Source organism: Myotis nattereri (assembly GCF_964212035.1).
Source record: "Myotis nattereri genome assembly, chromosome: 3".
In the NCBI taxonomy this organism is placed as follows: domain Eukaryota; kingdom Metazoa; phylum Chordata; class Mammalia; order Chiroptera; family Vespertilionidae; genus Myotis; species Myotis nattereri.
Genome location: NC_138077.1, coordinates 207,724,642 through 207,744,751, shown reverse-complemented (window position 1 = coordinate 207,744,751; position 20,110 = coordinate 207,724,642). Strand labels below are relative to the sequence as shown.

At 59.8% G+C, this 20,110-nt stretch overlaps 1 protein-coding gene across 2 annotated transcripts in view; it reads left to right on the top strand.

Annotated features, from left to right (window-relative positions):
* Positions 1–19,597, top strand: part of PLEKHM2 (pleckstrin homology and RUN domain containing M2) — a 35,525-nt gene extending 15,928 nt beyond the window's left edge. Inside the window, exons 2-20 of one of the 2 annotated variants that reach the window (XM_081085930.1) lie at positions 4,495–4,601; positions 4,941–5,050; positions 5,597–5,696; positions 6,250–6,337; positions 7,053–7,239; positions 8,874–8,933; positions 11,889–12,114; positions 12,779–13,624; positions 14,134–14,203; positions 14,327–14,417; positions 14,696–14,760; positions 15,088–15,176; positions 15,741–15,873; positions 16,003–16,193; positions 16,571–16,636; positions 17,344–17,503; positions 17,797–17,976; positions 18,055–18,171; positions 18,640–19,597. In XM_081085930.1, coding sequence (XP_080942056.1) covers positions 4,495–4,601; positions 4,941–5,050; positions 5,597–5,696; positions 6,250–6,337; positions 7,053–7,239; positions 8,874–8,933; positions 11,889–12,114; positions 12,779–13,624; positions 14,134–14,203; positions 14,327–14,417; positions 14,696–14,760; positions 15,088–15,176; positions 15,741–15,873; positions 16,003–16,193; positions 16,571–16,636; positions 17,344–17,503; positions 17,797–17,976; positions 18,055–18,171; positions 18,640–18,774 — 3,021 coding nt within the window. In that variant the 3' untranslated portion in view covers positions 18,775–19,597. The remainder of the gene's footprint in view (positions 1–4,494; positions 4,602–4,940; positions 5,051–5,596; positions 5,697–6,249; positions 6,338–7,052; positions 7,240–8,873; positions 8,934–11,888; positions 12,115–12,778; positions 13,625–14,133; positions 14,204–14,326; positions 14,418–14,695; positions 14,761–15,087; positions 15,177–15,740; positions 15,874–16,002; positions 16,194–16,570; positions 16,637–17,343; positions 17,504–17,796; positions 17,977–18,054; positions 18,172–18,639) is intronic. The other variant, XM_081085931.1, reaches the window with a different exon arrangement.
* The last annotated feature ends 513 nt before the right edge of the window (positions 19,598–20,110 follow it).

Below are 20,110 nucleotides of genomic sequence, written 5' to 3'. Positions count from 1 at the left end.
AGCCTCTGGTCTGACCGGTGCAGTGAGTGGCCGTCTGCTGAATACTCTGCCGTTTGCCTTGATGTCATGCATCACTGACCAGCTCCCCACGCAGGAGCTCGGGCTGTTGACCTTGGTCCATAGGGGTTCCCCCCCTTCTTCCTGCTCCTCTCTAGGACTCTGCTGAGTGGCAGCATTGATTCAGACTCTCCTCGTCCCCTGAGATCATGGGAAATCTTTATCAACCTGCTGTGAGAGCGGGTGAAGGACAGGCCTTGAAGCCACCTGCTCGTGAACGGAGAGCAGATCAGTCCTGAGAGCAGAGCCCCCTTCTGTCTTCTTACCTGAGCTTACGTTTAGCCAAGTGCTGTCTTATCAGTTTGACGAAGACCATGAGTTCATTATTCCTCATGATCTGGGTTCATGTCTGTTGAGCACTGGCTGTTTACCGGGACCTGTGCTGAGCCTTTTCCATACTTTATACCGTTCGCTCCTCCACACCAATGCTGTTCAGCGCTTTCTGCAGTGATGGGACGCCTGTGTCTGCTCCGTCCAGCAGGGTACCCTCCAGCCACACGTGGTCTCTGAGCATTTGAAATGTGAATAGTGCAACTGAAGAACTGGGGGAAATGGGAAACTATAGAGGAAAATATTGACAGATTTGACTACATAAAAAAATTAAAATTTCTCAATAGGAAAAAACACACCAAAAGCAAAGTTTAAATGTCTGTTGAGACTGGGAAAAAACAAACAAACAAAAACACACCCCAAAACAGAAAACAGTGCAACAAACAGGGTTAAATTCTTAACGAATAAAGAGCTGCAGCAGATGGGGGGGAGAGGGGGCGTATATAATACTTTCAACAATAATGATTTAAAAAAAAAAAAAAAAAGAGCCGCGCCCTAACCGGTTTGGCTCCGTGGATAGAGCTTTAGCCTGCAGACTCAAGGGTCCCAGGTTCGATTCTGGTACCTTGGTTGCGGGCACATCCCCAATAGGGGATCCGCAAGAGGCAGCTGATCGATGTTTCTCTCTCATCAATGTTTCTAACTCTCTATCCCTCTCCCTTCCTCTCTGTAAAAAAAATCAATAAAATATATTTAAAAAAAAAAAAAGAGCCGCAGCAGATAAGCAAAGCCCAGCAGCCAGGAGATTGGGGAGGTTATAAATAGGCGCTTCACAGAAAGGTGAGATACAAATGGCTAATAAAGCTGCCCAACCGCATTAGTTATCAGAGAGACACAATTTAAAGCAGTTAAGCACTGTTTTTCACCGATTGGAGCAGCAGAAATTAGACTAATTCCATCCTGTGTTGGCCAGCTTGGTCGGTGTGGAAACTGACCCACCTTTTAGACAGGCGAGTGGCCGGCTCCAGCCACATGGTGAATGTGCGTGTTCTTTAGCTGCGCAGTTCCACGCTGAGCACTCACCGGGCATATCACCCACACAGGGATCCACCCATGCTCGTCGCAATATTTTGTGCAATATCAGAGAATTGGAGCCAGTAGCCATGTCTAACCATGGTTAAAGCATGGTGCCGCCCAAGATAGAATACAGTGTGGCTATGAGCAAGAACACAGTGGATGTGGATGTAGTGATATGGAAATATACACCTGATGTATTGTTAAGAAAAAGCAGCTTTCAGAACAGTGAGTACAGTATGATCCTATTTCACTTTTTAAAATCTGTGCATGGCCCTGGCTGGTTTGTCTCAGTGGATAGAGCATCGGCCTGCAGACTGAAGGGGCCCTGGCTTCAATTTCGGCCAATGGCACATGCCCGGGTTGCAGGCTCGATCCCCAGTAGGGGGCTTGCAGGAGGCAGCTGATCAATGATTCTCATCATTGATGTTTCTAATCTCTCTCTCCCTCTCCCTTCCTCTCTGAAATCAATAAAATATATTTTTTTTAAATAAAATCTGTGTATGCAGGGAAAGGGCTGGGAGGACACACACACACACAAGCTGTTGACAGTGAGGAACAGGGAGCAGGCGGCTTTCATATTTATATCCACTTCCATGTCACTCGCATTCTTAGGGTGAGCAAATATTGTTTCCAGAATAATTTTTTTTTTACTGTGAGGAGACTACTTTAGTGGAATCAAACATGCCGAGCTTCGCCAGGACACAGCCCATGCTAATGCAGGAGCCAAGGAGTCTGTTCTTGCTTTAGTAGAAAAGACAATAATCTGCACTTCACCAGCATCTGTGGTTGGCTTGATTTAAAATGTGCATTAAAAGGAAATCGTTGCGCTTATAGCTTACCCACACTCGTCAGTGGAAGGCCTTTGCTGCTCCCAAAATAGCACTCAGCACGGGCTGGGCTGCGTCCTAGCGCCTTCCCTCAAGCAAAGGCACGGTTCCCACCGCGGTTCCCTCCATGGGTCCCTGGGCCGCGCACTTCCAGGAGCCAGGGGAGCAGACAGGCCCCTCTGGCACCACCCCCACCCCTGAGCCCAGCCTGACAGCAGCTGGCTCAGAAATAATTTTGTTTAAGAAGATATTTTAATTTATTTCAGAGAGAAAGGGAGAAGGAGACAGAAACATCAATGTTGAGAGAGAGTCACTGATCTGCTGCCTCCTGCACGCCCCACCCTGGGGATCGAGCCCGCCACCCGGGCACGTGCCCTGACTGGGAATCAAACCGTGGCCTGGTTCATAGGTCAGCACCCAACCACTGAGCCATGCCGGCCGGGGAGGAATAATTTTTTTAAGGTATCTTGACCTGAGAAAGGAGTCTGCGCTCTAGCCGTGGCTCCCTCATTTAGCTAAACATCATAGTGAAGGTGGCTTCAGTCACCTTCTCTGTTTAAACATAAATGAGTAAAAATTTAAAACTTGTCCATGTTTTCAAGTGGGAGAGTGGGCATGGCTACTTTCACAGCGAAGAAGATGGATAGGCCTGTTTTGCTCTTTTACTTAGGGAGTCACACTTCATCTCTGAGGGTGCTTCTGGCTCTAACATTAAGCCCCTGACCTCAGATCTCCTTGGATTTTGAAATAAAAAAAATAAAACAAAAAACACAACCGCGGACCTTGGCGGTGTGGTTCTCGGTAGTCAAGTGCACAGAAGACTTTCGGCCGCTGCTGCCAGGGAGGCGTGTGGTTTTCACGGGCTCACTGCTCTTCCTGTCCGTTCTGGAAACCTCTCCTCCTGGGCTTAGTTTGCCTGCCTCTCGGGACGCAGGGCAGACCCGAAGGACCGAGCCTGCCCCGGCCCGCAGGCCTGCGGCCCACTTGGCCGCTGGGGAGACTGTCTCTGTGGTGCGGCCGGATGGGGCCTCTCCCCAGGGGCGCGTGCTTGCTGGTGTGGCTGATGCGTCTCGCCTGCTGCCGCCTCCGCTGCGGCTTCAGAAACACTTGAGAGCAGGTCTGTCCAGTGCCAAGAGCTTAAACCTGAGCCGAGCGAACAGGGACGTGCTCTTCCATCGTGTCCTTCCCCCTCAGGCCATGGCAAGGGCAACAGCAGACGAGGGAACGGCTGAAATGAAGGTGCAAAGACGGCGCCTGGGGCTTTCTTTGAAAGGGGCTCCTGCCTCCTAACTGGTTGCAGAGAACTCAGTCCAAACATCTGGGCTTTCGCCCGGCCGGCGTGGCTCAGTGGTTGAGCGTCAGCCCGTGAACCAAGAGGTCGCTGGTTCGATTCCCGGTCAGGGCACATGCCCAGGTTACAGGCTCAATCCCCAGTAGGGGGCAGGCAGGAGGCATCTGATCAATGCTGTTTCTCTTTCATCGATGTTTCTCTCTCTCCCTCTCCCTTGCTTTCTCTCTAAAAGTCAATAAAGACTTTTTTTAAAACCCACAAATTAAAAATAAATAAATAAATAAGCCCCCACAAATATCTGGGCTTTCTTCGCCTTCACTAAGCGGGTCGAGCTGCCCTCACCTTCGCCAGCCGGGTGGCGTTTGCTTGGAGCTGCACTTCGTCCCGCCCGCTGTCCACATCTTGTATCAGTCCACCTGAGGACAGTGTCCTCCTTGGTGTAGGGCTTGCCATGAGCCTGGCATGTTCCCGGGTCCGTGTCCAGCCTCGTCAGGCTCCTCAGGCAGATCCTTGCCAGAGACTGGCATGGAGACCGTGGCAGCCAGTGCCCCAGCCCATCAGCCCTTAGCTTTTCCAGAGGAGCAGCTTGGAGCAAGGCCTTTGTGTGGCACAATCCAGGGGGGTGGGCATTTACACTGGGCACGGGGGTTCGTTTAAGTGGGTAATAACATTCTAACTAGCAACCCTGGGGCTGTGTAGCTCGGTGACCCAGGCTCGGACCCTGGTACCACCTGAGACCTCCGCATGCAAAGCACCTGGCAGAGCCTGAGGGCCTGAGCTGCAAGGACACAGCCTTGGTCTCTGGACCCTGCAGTGCAGGGCGGGCAGCAGTGCAGGCAGAGGGAGGCGGACCCCCGCTCCGTCCCCACGAGGACGCCATTCGACTGGTTTTCTCAGCCACCTTCCCGGTTCCCGGGCTCCTGTGGCCTCCTCTGTCTCCATCTCCGATCTAAGGTGGCTGTTCCCCTTCAGTTGCAGAGCTACTTCGCGGCGTGTGAAGATGAGACGCCTGCCATCCGGAACCACGACAAGGTGCTGCAGCGCCTGTGTGAGCACTTGGACCACGCCCTGCTGTACGGGTAAGCGGGCGGCACAGGGCACGGCCGGGCCATGCGCGGCCTCCGGAGAGAAGTCCCGGCCTTGTCCGCCTTCTGTTGCTCCCTTCCCTTGGCGGGGAGAAATGTGTCTCGCTCAGTGGGCCGCAGGCGGTCCGTGGTTATCCGGGTAAATTGTCTCTGAGCAGGCACACGAAGGGGGGAGAAGGAGGAGGTGAAATGGGGAGGCACGGCGCCTGTGGGTCCTGCCGGGAAACCATGGCTCTTGGCCTTGAGCTCACGACGGACGCAGCTGGTGGGCCCGCTGCCGGCACCTTCCCCGGGAGCCCTGCCCAGGGACAGCAGCTCCTGTCCTCTCCTCAGGCTGCAGGACCTCTCCTCTGGCTACTGGGTGCTCGTGCTGCACTTCACCCGCAGAGAGGCCATCAAGCAGATCGAGGTGCTGCAGCACGTGACCACCAACCTGGGGCGCAGTGAGTAGTGCAGGTGGATGCTGGGAAGGGCCAGCTCCGCTCTCCCTGTGGGGGGCTCGGGGCTTAGGTGCGGCCTCCTGGTCCGCCCCGGGAGCCAGTTCCCGTGTGATGTCCAGAGGCAGTGGGACCCCCAATGCCAGTGCCCTCCAGAGGCCCCTCCTCCCTGCGAACGGCAGTCTGTGGGAGCGTTGAGGACAGGGTGAAGGAGAGTGGGATACTGAAGAGAACCCCAGCCGAGCACATAATGGGTCTCGCTTCCCTCCTTGATGAGGATCAGTGTTAGCCTGCAGGGTCGTGCAGAATCCTTGCCTTTATCAACCCCCTGGAGTTTAAAATCTGCCCTCTTTGTCCAGCTTCCTGGGCAGCCACAAGCTATGGGCTCACAGGGAAAATAAAGATTTCAGGGCCGTGGCCCTCCAGGAGGAAGCGAGGCTGTTGGCATGCGTGGTCCCCTCCCCCGTACGGTCTCTCCTCCCTGCCCAGGCCCGGCACACGCCCTGCGCCCTGGCAGACCTTCCTCCCAGTGACTCCTGCCCTTGTTTGCAGGCCGGGCCTGGCTGTACCTGGCCCTCAACGAGAACTCTCTGGAGAGCTACCTGCGGCTGTTCCAGGAGAACCTGGGCCTGCTGCACAAGTACTACGTCAAGTGAGTGCGCGGTCTGTCCCCGCAGCCCCCGAGCTGCCCTGGCACCTCGTCCCACAGGCTCTTGCCACATGCAGACACCGTGGTATGCCCCCTCAGAGGCCCGGCCTGGCACTGCCTGCTGAGGACACGTCAGTGCCGGCCACAGGGCCCTCCGAGCCCGGCCTGTGCGGCTGGTGCCAGGAGCTCAGGGCTCCGGCTGGGCTCCTGTGTTTGGTGCTCTGCCCCCGCCTGATCCTCTCCCCGGGCCTCAGACCAGACTAGAGTGTGCAACCTTTGCTGGGGTCGCTGCAGGATCCGAGTATTTATAGCAGCTGCTGCGAGCCAGCTGGGCCTTACGCCACAGGCCCCGGATCTGAAGACACTGGCGGGAACTTGCCGTGTGGCCCAAACCCAGCAGGAGAGGCTGGGAAGGGGTGGGTGAAGCTGCCTCCAGCCAGGTGCCCTCAGGGAGAGGGGTGTCACATGTCGCATTTCAACACAGCGGGCTTGTTGGCGAGGGAGGGCGAGCTGGACCCCAGCCCAGCACCACCACCGTCCCCTCCGTGCCTCACAGGAATGCCCTGGTCTGCAGCCACGACCACCTGACTCTCTTCCTGACCTTGGTGTCTGGGCTGGAGTTCATCCGCTTCGACCTGGACCTGGTGAGACCCCGTGGCTCTCCCCGCTCTCGGGGCAGAGGAGTGGGTGGGTGGGCACGTGGTATCCATTCTGGGGAGTCTCCAGGTGTGACCGGGCCTGAGCCACGCCGTGTTTATGCAGGTGAGGGCGGTCAGGGTCGGCACTTGGGAGTGAGAGGAAGGGTGTGATTCTCTCTTGGCCTGAGGCCAGATATCCTGGTTTGGCTGACTCCTTCCATCTCTGTTCCTCCTGGGAGAAGAGCCACGCTGCCTGGATGGTTAGGACATGAGTGTTTGAGGGGGACAAGGCCAACGCACCCCTATGCCTCCTGGGGTCCTGGAATTGCCACCGGCTCTGGCTCTCAGCCTCTCTCCTACATTCACACACTAGAGACGTTCGGTGCCGGCCCAGATCGAGCTGAAGGGGCCCATGGCACCTCGGACGCAGCTGCCCCGTCCGAATCCAATCCCCTTCCTGGGTCCCTGCCCGGGCGGCACAGACTGAAGAGGAGGAGGAATTAGGGGAAACGAGCAATTCGAACAGTGAGAGGTCAGAGACGGGCTAGAAGGCCTCGCTGGTCCTGTCCTCTCTGTGGGCCTCGGGTCCGGCTCTCAGCGCCACACCCATCGCATCACTCCTTAGCAGCTCGTTTCTGTAGTTAGCACGGGGGAGGGTGTGACAGGCAGGCCCGTGGCTCTCGAACCCGGCCCCAGACCTGTCTTTCTCCTCTTGCCTCAGGACGCCCCCTACTTAGACCTGGCCCCCTACATGCCCGACTACTACAAGCCTCAGCACCTGCTGGACTTCGAGGACCGCCTTCCCAGCTCGGCCCACGGCTCCGACAGCCTGTCCCTCAACTCCTTCAACTCCGTCACCTCCACCAACCTGGAGTGGGATGACAGTGCGATCGCCCCGTCCAGTGAGGGTAGGTGGCCGGGCAGACAGGAGCCAGGCCTCCGCGCTAAAACCGATTCGAGAGCCCCTTGCGCCCGGCAGGGCGGCGTCTCTCTCGGCTCCTCCTGGTCCCTAGTCCTGATCCAGTGGCTGAAGTGAAAGTTACACAGGGTCAGCATCTCTCAGATCCTCGTTTCTTCCGAGCCCCTGTGGAGGCTAAGAAAGTGACTCTGGAGACAAAAAGTGAAACAGTCTTGGGACGGATCTTGGGGGTGTGAGACCCTTTTCTAGAAGGCTGTAGCCCCAGGCCCGGGCAGCTTTCCGAGTGAGGAGGGATTAGCTTGTGACCAGGAGACTTCCTCTCATCGCAGGGGTGAGGGCGCCCACCCCAGATTTTAGGCAGAAAGAGGCTAAGGAACCACTGGAAAGAGAAGAAAGCAGGTGGATGCAAAGCTTAGGGGAAACCTGCCAGCATTTCTCAGGAGTCCCTCCCGCACTTGTTAGCGTGTCCGCGAGGACCGCACCCATCGCATCAGAGGCTGAAAAGGAAGGTCATTGCGTCTGGGGGTCATGGTGTTGTCTTGATCCAAAAGCTTTACCGAAACAGCCCGGCTCCTTCCAGGCCTTGGGCCTGTGTTCATGCATATTTTATTTTATTTTTAATATATATATATATTTTTTTTAATATATTTTATTGATTTTTTTACAGAGAGGAGGGGAGAGAGATAGAGAGTCAGAAACATCGATGAGAGAGAAACATCCATCAGGCGCCTCCTGCACATCTCCCACTGGGGATGTGCCCGCAACCCAGGTACATGCCCCTGACCGGAGTCGAACCCAGGACCTCTCAGTCCGCAGGCCGACGCTCTATCCACTGAGCCAAACCGGTTTCGGCTATTTATTTATTTTAAAAAAGTATATTTTTACTGATTTCAGAGAGGAAGGGAGAGAGAGATAAAAACAACAATGATGAGAGAGACGCATTGCCTCTCACTGGGGATCGAGCCCGCAACCCGGGCATGTGCCCTGACCATGGATTGAACCGTGACCTCCTGGTTCATAGGTCGATGCTCAACCACTGAGCCCCGCTGGCTGGACTGTGCTCATTTATAAAACTGGCCGTTTCCTCACCCCCAGGGAGGGGGATCCAAGCCCACATCCAGCCCCTGGACTCCCTAGAATTGCATTAGCATTGAGGCCTTGACCCTTTTCTTTATTTCTAATTGTGCCATGAGCCATGCGTGCCAGGGAGAGGGCAGCTACTGGCTGACTTGCTGTTAGCAAGACTTGCATTGCTCCTTGTACAAGTGGACGGAGGGTAGGGCTCACGGGCTGCCTCAGAGAAGGCAGAGGGGCGCCCAAAGGAGCAGCCCCCCTTGTCTCAGCGGCTGGTGCGGAGGGAAGGCAGGCTCAGGATAGAAAAGACGGTCAGGAGCACGTGGGCCCCCCTTCTCTGCTGGAACCAGGTCCCCGGCCCCCGAAGTCTTCCCCGCTGGTCAGAGGCCACTGGGGTCCGAGTAAGTCCCCTGAGGTTGGCTGTGAGATAAAATGTAGAAAGTCTAACTTTTCCTCTTGTTGTCTCCCATGTCCCCGCCCTGTTGCCCCCACCCGCCCTGTCCTTCCACTTCCTGTTTCTAATGGTCAGTTTTGTCCCCGTTTTTGTAGATTATGATTTTGGAGATGTGTTTCCAGCAGTGCCGTCTGTACCCAGCACAGACTGGGAAGGTGGGCAGAGTCCGCTCTTACCCTCGTTTCCATGCCAAGCTTGCTGCATGACTCAAAATCAGCTCGATACTTACAATAATCATGTCAGTGATCGTACTAAAGCCCAGCCTGGTGTCCTGATAGATGGAATTCTGCAGGAGGAGAGCTCCACCTCTAGCCCCAGGCCAACGCCTCCTCCCAAGGCAGGACTCCTGCCTGCGGGCTGGGCCGTGGCCTTGTGGGGTCACGTGACTGCTTCAGGGACACACAGATGGTGCCACTCCATGCACCGGATGTGCCTGGGGAACTGCCGGCCTTGGGCACGCACTGGGGCCTGACCCCGTGAGTGCAGATTCGTTCTAGAAGGAGATGCCGTGGAGCGTGTAGGTTGTAAATTCCTGTAGGTCAGATGCATTCCTGTGTCAGAAGCATCAAGAAGCAAAGGCAGAGGCTTGATTCCTTCAGTCCGTTCTTAATGGCTTCCTCTCGGACATTTTTGAAGGAGATTGAGGGAAATTGCCCACATACCATACAGATGAACCTTCCGATGGAGAGATTCTCTGAAATTTCAAGGCAGATTAAAATACACTCACTCAGCCCACCCTCCCACCGTGTCCACTAGGTGGCAGTAATACTCAGGCGTTTTCCGGCTGGGCGGGGACGGGGCCCCACTTCTGGGCTTGTGAGAATTTGTGAAGCTATTCTTTACGTTCAGTTCCGTGATTGCTCAGAGCACAGGGCATGTTCCTGACGTTAACGCGTCCTCTTTAAATCTGAGGCCATAACCAGGCCCCGTGTGAGAGACCCCTTGCCCTGTGGGTCACTTCCATCCAGGGTGGGGTGGGGGCAGCCTCTGAAGGGGAGGGACAGGCGCCCTCCCACTGCTCCCGAGCTGGCCCCTCATTATGAGAGCCGTGATCCCTGAGTAATGGATGACAGATGACCTTTGCCCCAGTCACGTGCGGATGAAACCGCTGAAGTCCGAGGGAAATAAGGTGGCACTGGGAACAGTAAATCCTGTCACCTGGCCAGGAGCGTAGCATCAGAGTCCCACCTCGCAGCTAAGAGTAGCGTGAAGTCCAGAATTCCATCCTGACAGCACCTGTCCTCTCAGCCTCTCTCCCTGCAGCAGGCGCGCTGGGCACCGACATTTCCCCTCTGGTTCTAACCGCTAACCCTCCTGACCTGCTACTTGTTGCCTGTTGCAATGCTTGACGAGCAGGGCCCTGCAGAGCGCCCTGTGGGCCCCGGGGTGGGGACTGGGCGGCTGTCCCATGGTCCTTGGCTCATTTACAGGATTGGAGGTACCCCAGCCTTGACACCCACCACGTCCGGTGGTCTGCTCACTCACCTCTCGGGCTCCTCCCAGGAGCAGCTGCAGGTCCCCAGGCCTGGGACAAGACGCGGGGCTTTGCAGGAACCTTCTCTGAGACCGAAGGGCAAGGTTTTCTGCATTGAGAACTAGGGCGCTGTGGTCCCAGGACGTCAGGAGAAACTCTCATCTATTGCTGGTGGTTTTGGGGTTTTTAATATATTTTTACTGATTTCATGGATGGGGAGAGAAACATCAATGATGAGAGAGAATCACTGATCAGCTTCCTCCTGCACACCCCCTACTGGGGATCAAGCCACAACCCAGGCATGTGCCCTGACCGTGAATCCAACCGTGACCTCCTGGTTCATGGGTCAATGCTCAACCAGTGAGCCACACCTGCCAGGCTATTGCTGGTGTTTTTTTCTGGCAGGGCTGGCAATTGCTTTTAGCTGCCTCCTTTGCCCTTATATTAAAAGACAATGTACTTTTTGAAAAATACGGATGGCGTGCTGTGTCAGCAGGCAGCTGCCAGCGGTCCCGAGAACCACTAGGAAGCTGACGGCCGCCAGGCCCTTCGGGTGAGGCTGAGGGTGGGCAGCATGCTTGCCCGTCTCCGGGGCAGATAATGGCCAGTAAGAGGTGTACAAGCTGTACAAGGTGGCTAATGGAGCGTGAACGGCCTGTGTCCCTGCCATTAACCTTCACCCAGGCTGTTCCCCCAGCCAGGCCTCGGCCTCTGCTTGGGCAGCTCCCATCTGCCACCAGATAAATGTCCCGTGTGCTTTTCCTCTCGGTCCTGTTCTGGTGACCCGGATGGATTGGGGCGGGGGGGAGGGGTAACCAGGTCCGCTCTGGAGGGGCAGCAGCGTCCCCACCCGTCTTCTCCCCGGGGTGGAGGTGGGTGACAGTGGACCCGTATGCCAGCTGAGGCTGGAATGAAAGGGAGTTCTCAGCACCCCCCTTACAGGGGCCCCCGGTCCTGCCCCTGGAGCATGTGGGTCGTCAGGGAGAGAGGCAGCCACTGAAGGGCCCACGAGGCATCTGTGGGGGCAGCCACGCAGCCCACGTTTCTGTCCCCTTCACATCTCCTCCCTCCTGTGCTCTGGCTCCTTCTCTCTGCCCTTCCCCCTGCTCCTCACCCCTCAGCCTTTGCCCTTCACTCTGCACCCTCATGGTCTCTGATCTCTGTCCTCTCTTGTTCCTTCTTATCTGCCTCTGTGGGGGGCCCTCAGAGGACTTGGGGTATCTCAGTCCTCCCAGTGCCTTGTGGCGCTGAAGAGGCTGCGGGCACCCCTCTAGCCTCCGCTGAGGGAGGGTTAGACTGAGAGGCGTGCGGCCCGCTCCTCTGTGGGCACCGAGGTCACCACCCGGGGGCTTCAGCTTGGAGCTCTTACCTCCAATTTGGCCACGTTGCCGTGGCTCTCAAGGGCTCCTGCTTCTGGTGATGGTGGTGGTGGTGGTGATGGTGGTCCTTCTAAGTTGCCCTGAAAGCACAGATCCCGTGTCCTGTTGGGTCTGGGTTTCTACGCTTGAAACGGGGCCACCCCATCAGATTTCCCTGGGAGGAACTCGCCCGCCCTCCGCATGAGGAAAGGCTGCTTTGGGGGCCCCAGAGGGTGTCTGACGGGCGGTGTCCTGCTTGCTGCTCTTCCTCCTCGCAGATGGGGACCTCACAGACACCGTCAGTGGGCCCCGCTCCACTGCCTCCGACCTGACCAGCAGCAAGGCTTCCACCAAGAGTCCCACCCAGCGCCACAACCCCTTCAATGAGGAGCAGGCAGAGGCCGTCTCCTCCTCCGACACCACCCCTGTGCACACGGCCTCTCAGGGGAGGGAGCCGCACCCCTCGGAGCTGCTGGACGCCGGCACGGAGCTCGAGGTCATCAGGTCAGCGGGGAGGGGGTGAGCATCCCTCTTCAGTCCAGGCAGGCAGCTGGGTGTCTTCCTGGAGGCGAAGTACCCCCTCTTCCCTTGCTGGTGCCTTGAGCAAGAGGAATAGCAGGCCCGGAAGGCAGAGGCACTGGCTGGTCCGAGTCCAGAGCAGCTTGAGCCGCTCAGACCCAGGGTCCCTTAGCCAGGCCCACGCAGCCAACGTGGGACCGAAAAGTGGGTGCCAGGAGTTTGAACCCAAAGACTTTGAGTCCATTTCTGGTTGAATGTCCGTGATGGGAAGTGAGGCCAGCGCAGGGGCCATGGCCCATGTCCTAAGGGAAGGGCTGAGTAGAGGGACCATTGGCCTGACCAACCATGGCCTGTTGTTCCCTAGAACGCAGCTAGCTGCACTGCAGGACCTGCTCAGGGGCCTCTGGCTGCTGCCATCTGTGCCTCCTCGGGCTGGTCCCTGCCCCTGCCAGCCATGGGGGAGACCTCAGGGGCCCAGCCGCTGCTGCCCCCAGCCAGGACCCTGCACCCAGCACTGCCCGGGACCACTGAAGCTCTGGCCATGCCCTCAGAGGTCACACACCCAGGATCACCTCTTTTGGCCCCACCCATCCATGTCCCTGCGTGCCTGGTGCTCAGAGGCTAATTTCTCCCCTCGCCTCTCTCCCAGGGTCACTAAGAAAAAGAAAACTGGCAAAAAGAAGAAGACCAGATCAGATGAGGAAGCCAGTCCCCTTCGCCCAGCCTCCGCCCAGCACACGGGTGCCAGGAGGGGGGATGGCGACAGCCGGGTCAGCAGCCCAGGCCTTGGGCGGGGCTCACCAGACACCACCTTGGCTTCCCCCCAGGAGAAGGGAGAGGGGCCCAGCAGCGCCGCTGAGAGCAGCGAGCGCTCAGAGCCCAGCCAGATGGGCCTGCTCATCCCTGAAATGAAGGACACCTCTATGGAGCGCGTGGGGCAGCCCCTGAGTAAAGTCATCGACCAGCTCAACGGGCAGCTGGACCCGCGCACCTGGTGCTCCCACGTCGAGCCCCCAGACCAGCCCTTTCGGACCGGCTCTCCGGGGGACACCCCGGAGAGACCGCCGTTTTGTGACTTTAGTGAGGGGCTTCCGGCCCCAATGGACTTCTACCGCTTTACCGTCGAGAGTCCAAGCACTGTTACATCAGGTGGCGGCCACCATGACCCTGCAGGGCCTAGCCAACCGCTGCATGTTCCTGGTGGCCCTGCGGCTGCTGGCCAAGAAGAAGAGGGAGGAGGAGGAGGAGAGGGAGAGGCGCCTCCGCCTCTAGGGGCCACCCTGGGGGAGGCTCAGGAGCCAGAGGCCCAGGCACCGGAGACCCAGGTGCCCCCCGTCAAGGAGGGGCCTGGGCCTGAGCCAGAGTCTGGGACCCAGGAGGCTCTTTGTCAGCTCAAGCGAGACCAGCCCAGCCCATGTCTGAGCAGCGCCGAGGACTCTGGGGTGGAGGAGGGGCAGGGGAGCCCTTCTGAGATGTCCCACTCTGCTGAGTTCAGGTGAGCAAGGCTGTGTGTGCTGGTGAGAGACACTCCCAGTCCTTGAAGCAGGGGCCCTGGGGTCTGTCCTTCCAATAAACTAATAAGCATAACTCCCGGGAGACCCAGCCTGGGCTGGGAGGTAGGAGGGGTATGGTCCTCCCCTCCTTCATTTGGCTCCTGGTTGGGGACAGAGCCACGACAGCTGCACCGCCTCTGGGGGCACCGCCTCTGGGGGCACCGCCTCTGGGTGCCTCTACGACCTCTGATACCTACACCACCTCTGGGTGCCTATATGCCCTCTGGGTGCCTATAAGCCCTTTTGGTACCTACACCACCTGTGGGTGCCTCTACGCCCTGTTGGTATCTGCACCGTCTCTGGGTGCCTATGTGCCCTCTGGGTGCCCGCACTGCCTCTGGGTGCCTGTGCCAACTCTCTGTACATGTATCTCCTCTCTGTGCCCGTTTCACCTCTCTTGCCCCTGCCCCAGCCTGACACCGCGCCCTCCCCACACTTGCTCCTCTCACAGAGTAGACAACAATCACTTACTCCTGCTGATGATCCATGTGTTTCGAGAAAACGAAGAGCAGCTCTTCAAAGTAAGTCCCAGCACAGCCCGGGCAGGGCGGGGTGGGCCACCGAGCAGTCAGAAGGGGAGACGCGCTGCCCGGGGCTGGCGGGCAGGAGCCACCGTGCCCGACCGGTTTCTGCCTCCCCCGCAGATGATCCGCATGAGCACGGGGCACATGGAGGGCACCCTGCAGCTGCTGTACGTGCTGCTCACAGACTGCTATGTCTACCTGCTCCGGAAAGGTGCCTGCGCCCCCTTCCCCAAGCCCCCCACGCCCCAGGTGTCCCTCAGCAGCCTGGCGTGTGGCGATGAAAATACACTCCACAGAAGGTGTTGCCAGCAGGCCCAGCAGCCCCAAGACATGAGCCCGGGCCTTCTCGCCATCCGCACCCATGTTGTCATCATCTCAGATCCCGGGGCCAGGCGGGTCTCCTGGAGAGAGGGGCCAGGTCTTAGAAGACGGGCAGGGGAGGGAAGAGAGGCCGCTGTGGGTAATAAGCATTGGCATTTCCTCTCTCAGGGGCCACAGAGAAGCCATACCTGGTGGAAGAGGCCGTTTCGTACAACGAGCTTGACTACGTGTCGGTGAGTCCAGGCTCTGCAGCTGCTGTTTGCTGTAGGCCCAGCCATACACAGAGCAGAGCACGCCCCTGCCTCAGCCCCGGGGTTGGGCGCCAGCTCCTCTCTCCGAGCAGCTTCTGTCCATGGTGCTGGGGGTAGGAGCCGAGCTTGAGGGTGCCTCTCCGTCCGTCCCTCCCTAACTCGGGCCAGGGTCCCAGGCCTCCGGAGCTTTACCTCGTGGCGACCCCAGGGTGCGCGTCCTCCCCGCCCCCTGCCTGGCCCTCAGTCTGGCTGTGGCTGCTCTTCTGGCAGCGGCCAGGCCCGTGTGCATGGGAGTGTGGTCTCTGGCAGGTGGGCCTGGACCAGCAGGCGGTGAGGCTGGTGTGCACCAACCGCAGGAAGCAGTTTCTGCTGGACACGGCCGACGCGGCTCTGGCTGAGTGAGTGACACCCGCCCTCCGCGGAGCTGGAGGATCGGCCTCGGCCACTGGGGTGGCCCTGCCCTGGACTCCCGCCCTCAGGCAGAGGGTGGGAAGTGGCATAGGAAGAAGTGGGGACAGAGGTATATTCCCTCTGGACCCTGCGGTCTGGTCAGAGAGGCAAGGAAATAGACATGCCGACTGGTTGATTCGTGGTCAACCCAGGTGACTGCAGAGAGGAAGGGGTGGCATGAGTTTCAGCAGGAAGAAAGCATAGCCTGGCTGCTGGGCCGCAGCACCCCAGGCCTCCACACGGAGCCTGCATGCAGCCAGATGGCACTGGTGTTCCAGTCCCTGCAGCCCCTGCCAGTCTCCCCTCGCTGTCAGAACCCAAGGCCCCTTGGCCATTGGGAATGGGTAGGACCTTTTCTAAGTCGCCACTGGGTGACCGTGGCCTGCGGTCCCATCACTGCCCCACCAGCTGCCCTGAGCTCTGGTTCCAGCCAGGTCCCTCCCCCAAGTGTCTGTGAGCCCAGCAGGGCAGGGGGCACGTGCCTCTGACGGCAAAGCCCACTCCCCGTGCAGGTTCTTCTTGGCTTCTTTGAAGTCGGCCATGATCAAAGGCTGTCGGGAACCCCCGTACCCCAGCATCCTGACCGATGCCACCATGGAGAAGCTGGCACTGGCCAAGTTCGTGGCCCAGGAATCTAAGTGTGAGGTAAGAAGCTGGGGAGGCGGGGGCAGGGGCCGAGGGCCTGGGCCTGGGGCGTGTCCTTGCTCTCAGTGGCCCCCCTGGTGCTGGCCGGGACCTCACCGCTGTCTACTGCCCCCCCACCCCCCGCCCCAGGCAGCCGCTGTGACCGTGCGCTTCTATGGGCTGGTGCACTGGGAGGACCCCACTGACGAGTCCCTGGGCCCCGTCCCCTGCCACTGCTCACCCCCCGAGGGCACCATCACCAAGGAGGGCATGCTGCATTACAAGGCGGGCACCTCCTACCTGGGCAAGGAGCTCTGGAAGACCTGCTTCGTGGTGCTCAGGTGGGAGCCTTCGCAGCAAGTCACTGAAGGGGACCGAGGGGGAAACTCCCTTCCCACAGGGCTTAGGAGGAGACATACCCAGGATATTAGAGCTTCTCTGTAAAGCCAGCCTCCTGGGGGCCACCCCGGGCTCCCACCCCGGCCACCCCAAAGCAGCCCGCCTGGAGGGCTGCAGGCAAAGACCTGGGCAGGGCTGCCCCGAGCTCCCAGGTTGCTGTCCCTCTGCAGTCCTTTCTTCACCCTCCCCGCCACAGAAGACAGCCCCCTGCTCCTTGGCCTCGGGTTCAAGGCTCCAGCCTGTGGGAGTCCCCGGGATCTGGGCTCCACCTGGTCCCAAGCTGGGACAGGCCTCAGCCCTGCCATGTGTGTCCCTGCAGCAACGGGATCCTCTACCAGTACCCCGACCGCACCGACGTCATCCCCCTGCTCTCGGTGAACATGGGGTGAGTGTCCTGGCGACGGGGCTGGGGAGGTGGGGTCTGGCATCGCGGCCTGAAGGTCAAGGCTCTGGCTGAGCTTGGGGCCCGCACTCCTGTTCTCCCTGAGACAGCTCCTGGCTCTCCCTCTTGTCAGCTTCGCCTGCCCCTCACCGCACTGCATCCAGCGCCCTGACCCTGTGCCCTGGGTCCTGCTGAGCTCTGAGGACTGCTGGGACCCAGGGAGGGGAAGGGAAAGCTCCTCTCAGGGAAGCAAGAGCTTCTTGCCAGGAAAGGGTCTGGTCTGATCGGGGGCAGTCCCTAGGCTCAGGGGGCAGTCCCTTTCCTGGGAAGTGCCTGCCCTGCTGGGGAAGATGGACGCACACATACGTGGAGGAAACGTCAGCCCTAACAGAGAATATGAGGATGTGCACTGACTCTGAGAGGCCGGAGCTAAGAGCTGATTCTCACCCCTCACCTGGCCATGTTTAGGTTCTAGAATCTAGAAGGGTCTTTGATTATGGACATAAACGGCGTTACACAGGATGGAGTGGGGCTGCCCAGCAGCTCTCAGCCTCTCCTGAGAGCCAGAGGGGTCTGGACTTCTTCCGGTGTCCTCCACCCTGGGACTGGGCCGGCTCTGTACCCACAGGCCTTGAGCCACACCCAGGGGCTCCCACCCCGAGCCACCCCTGCCTCCTCGCTCCCGTTTCACCCCTCCTCCTCTGGCCCAGGGGGGAGCAGTGCGGTGGCTGTCGGAGGTCCAACACCACGGATCGGCCCCACGCCTTCCAGGTCATCCTTGCTGACCGGCCCTGCCTGGAGCTGAGCGCCGAGAGCGAGGCTGAGATGGCCGACTGGATGCAACACCTCTGCCAGGCCGTGTCCAAAGGGGTGAGCTGCTCCTGCCTCCACCGTTCACCTGGCCTCCCGACCCCGCCCCGTGTCCCTTCCCTAAACCCACACCAGTCATGGAGCAACCTGTGGGGACCAAGACAGGTTCCTCCAGGGACAGCCCAGGAGCAGGCCCTGGAACTCTCATGGTCACCCCACCCCCACCTATAGCCCTGAGTGGGCGAGCCTGCCTGACTTCCGGAGGCGGGGCTAAGGGCTGGCTGGGCCCCTGGATGGGGAGACCCGCTGCAGGAGCTCCAGCTTGCTTCCTGCCCCTCTGCCAATGCCCTCAGGTCATCCCCCAGGGGGTGCCTCCCAGCCCCTGCATCCCCTGCTGCCTGGTGATCACCGATGACCGCCTTTTCACCTGCCACGAGGATTGCCAGACCAGCTTCTTCCGCTCCCTGGGCACAGCCGCGCTGGCCGACATCAGCGCCGTCTCCACGGAACCGGGCAGGGAGTACTGTGTCTTGGTGAGTCCGGTGCGGGGTGCTGGAGGCAGGCCCTACAGCAGGAGCCCTGTGTCGGCTGACCGGGCCCGCTCTCCCCAGGAGTTCTCCCGGGACGGCCAGCAGCCCCTCCCCCCCTGGGTCATCTACCTGAGCTGCACATCTGAACTGGACCGATTCCTGTCTGCACTGAACTCTGGGTGGAGAACCATCTACCAGGTACCCAGCTGCCCGGGGCCCTGCGAAGCGAGCCGTTCCCTACAGAGAGGAGCCTTGCCTGGCACAGACCAAGGCAGGGTTTGGGGGCCTGGGGACAGCACCGGACCTGTAGCTCTGGGACAGACATGAACATTAGGACGAAAGGGCAACCCTGACTCCCAAGGAGTCTGAGACTTGGGGCCACCTAGGGCCTTGTTGGTTCCAATAGAATAGCGCGAATTGAGTGCTGAAGTGGGGCTGAGGCCGAGCTGTTCCAGGTAAGCAGGACACTCAGGTGCGCAGCCAGCTCGAGCGCAGGGCCTGCCAGGCGGGCACCCACCCAGAGCCGGGCCTGCCCTGGAAGGAGGCTCGGGGCTGTCACCTGGTCTCAGCTTCAGCCCCACCTTGAAGGGCAGAACTCAGGGGGCGGACGAGGCCACCCTGGTGAGGGGGCTCCGTGGCCCTCACGCTCCCTGCCGCCCGACACAGGTGGACCTCCCCCACAAGGCCATCCAGGAGGCCTCCCACAAGAAGTTCGAGGATGCCCTGAGCCTCATCCACAGCGCGTGGCAGCGCAGCGACAGCCTCTGCCGTGGCAGAGCCTCCCGGGACCCCTGGTGCTGAGGCAGAGCTGGCCGGTGTCCTGGTGGGCAGGACGGGGAGGCGCGCGGGCGGCACGCTGCTCGGGGCCGGGCCTCCCCCCGTTCCACAGCCCACTTCCACCCCGGGCGGCAGAACCAGCGGGCGGGGCTGAGACAGGGTCTGTCCCTCCCTGTGACCCAGAGCGGGTGCGGAACACCCTGGGCACCCTGCCCAGCAGGTGGGCACTGGGAATGCCAGTGGCAGAGGTCTGAGCCCTATGGGCTCTGTAGTTGCACAGCCTCCTCCCAGGGCCACGCCTCAGCCACGCCATCTCTTTAGGATGGCGATGGGAATAATACCAACCCTGAAGGAGCAGAAGGATGGGGGGGGTCCCCTCTTCCTCTCCGGCCGCCCTGGGGCCCGGAGTGTCTGGCCATCCTGTTCATTTTTGAACGTATACCCGGCCGTGCAGGGAAGCGGGGCACTGAGGTCTGTGCATGCCATCTCCTCACTAACCCGTCCCACGCGCACTGCTGCCTGCCTTCCAGGGCGGGGCCGGGGAGGACTGGCCTCCCTGGCTGCCAGGAGGCCCTGCATGTCCGTGGGCCCCTGCCCTTGCCTCTCCCTGAACCTGGCAGTGCCATGGACCCAGGAATCAGGCTGTGTCCTTGCACCGGGAGCAGAGGGGAGGGAGGCGGGCATGGAGCGGGGCAGAGCCCACCAGCCTGGGGTCCACGTTGGAGCCTCCTGACTGTCCTGCTTGGCTAGAGCCAGGCCCTTCCCCAGAGCTTGTCAAGGGCCCTCTCGGGGAAGGAGTCGGGTCTGGGTTTTGTTTTTTAAAATAAAATAGATGTTATATTGCCAAGACGTGTCACTGGCCCTTTTTGACCAGGATGGGGTGGGGGACCTCCAATCCCTCTCCTCAGGCCCCTCAACCCTCGCTCTTCATTCCACAATGTTCCATCAGCCGCCGGTGCCAACACTGGAACCAGAGTCCCTGCGCCCTGGGGCACTCGAGTCTGGAGGAGCCCAGGCCTGGGAGTTCCACGGCCTGACCTTTGCCCTCCCTCCCGTTTCCTGCAGGGGCCAGGGGTGGGGTGGCCCCAGTCCCAGGCAGGTCTCCACTACCAGAAAGACACTCCTGCCTCCTGGCCTCCCAGCCATGGGGGTAGATGCCAGCCACTCGGGTAAACCCGGGAGAGTTCCCGCTGTTCCTGAGGCCTCTTGTCGAGCTGCTGCCCCAGGGGCTGGCTAGAGGATGCCAAGCCTACCAGGCTGGGGAGCCGTTCGCCACTGCCACCTCCAGGGCCTCACACACCGGAGGAAAGGGGTAGACTCCGGAGGGGGTGGGTGTGGCCGCCCCCGAGGCAGGGTTCCA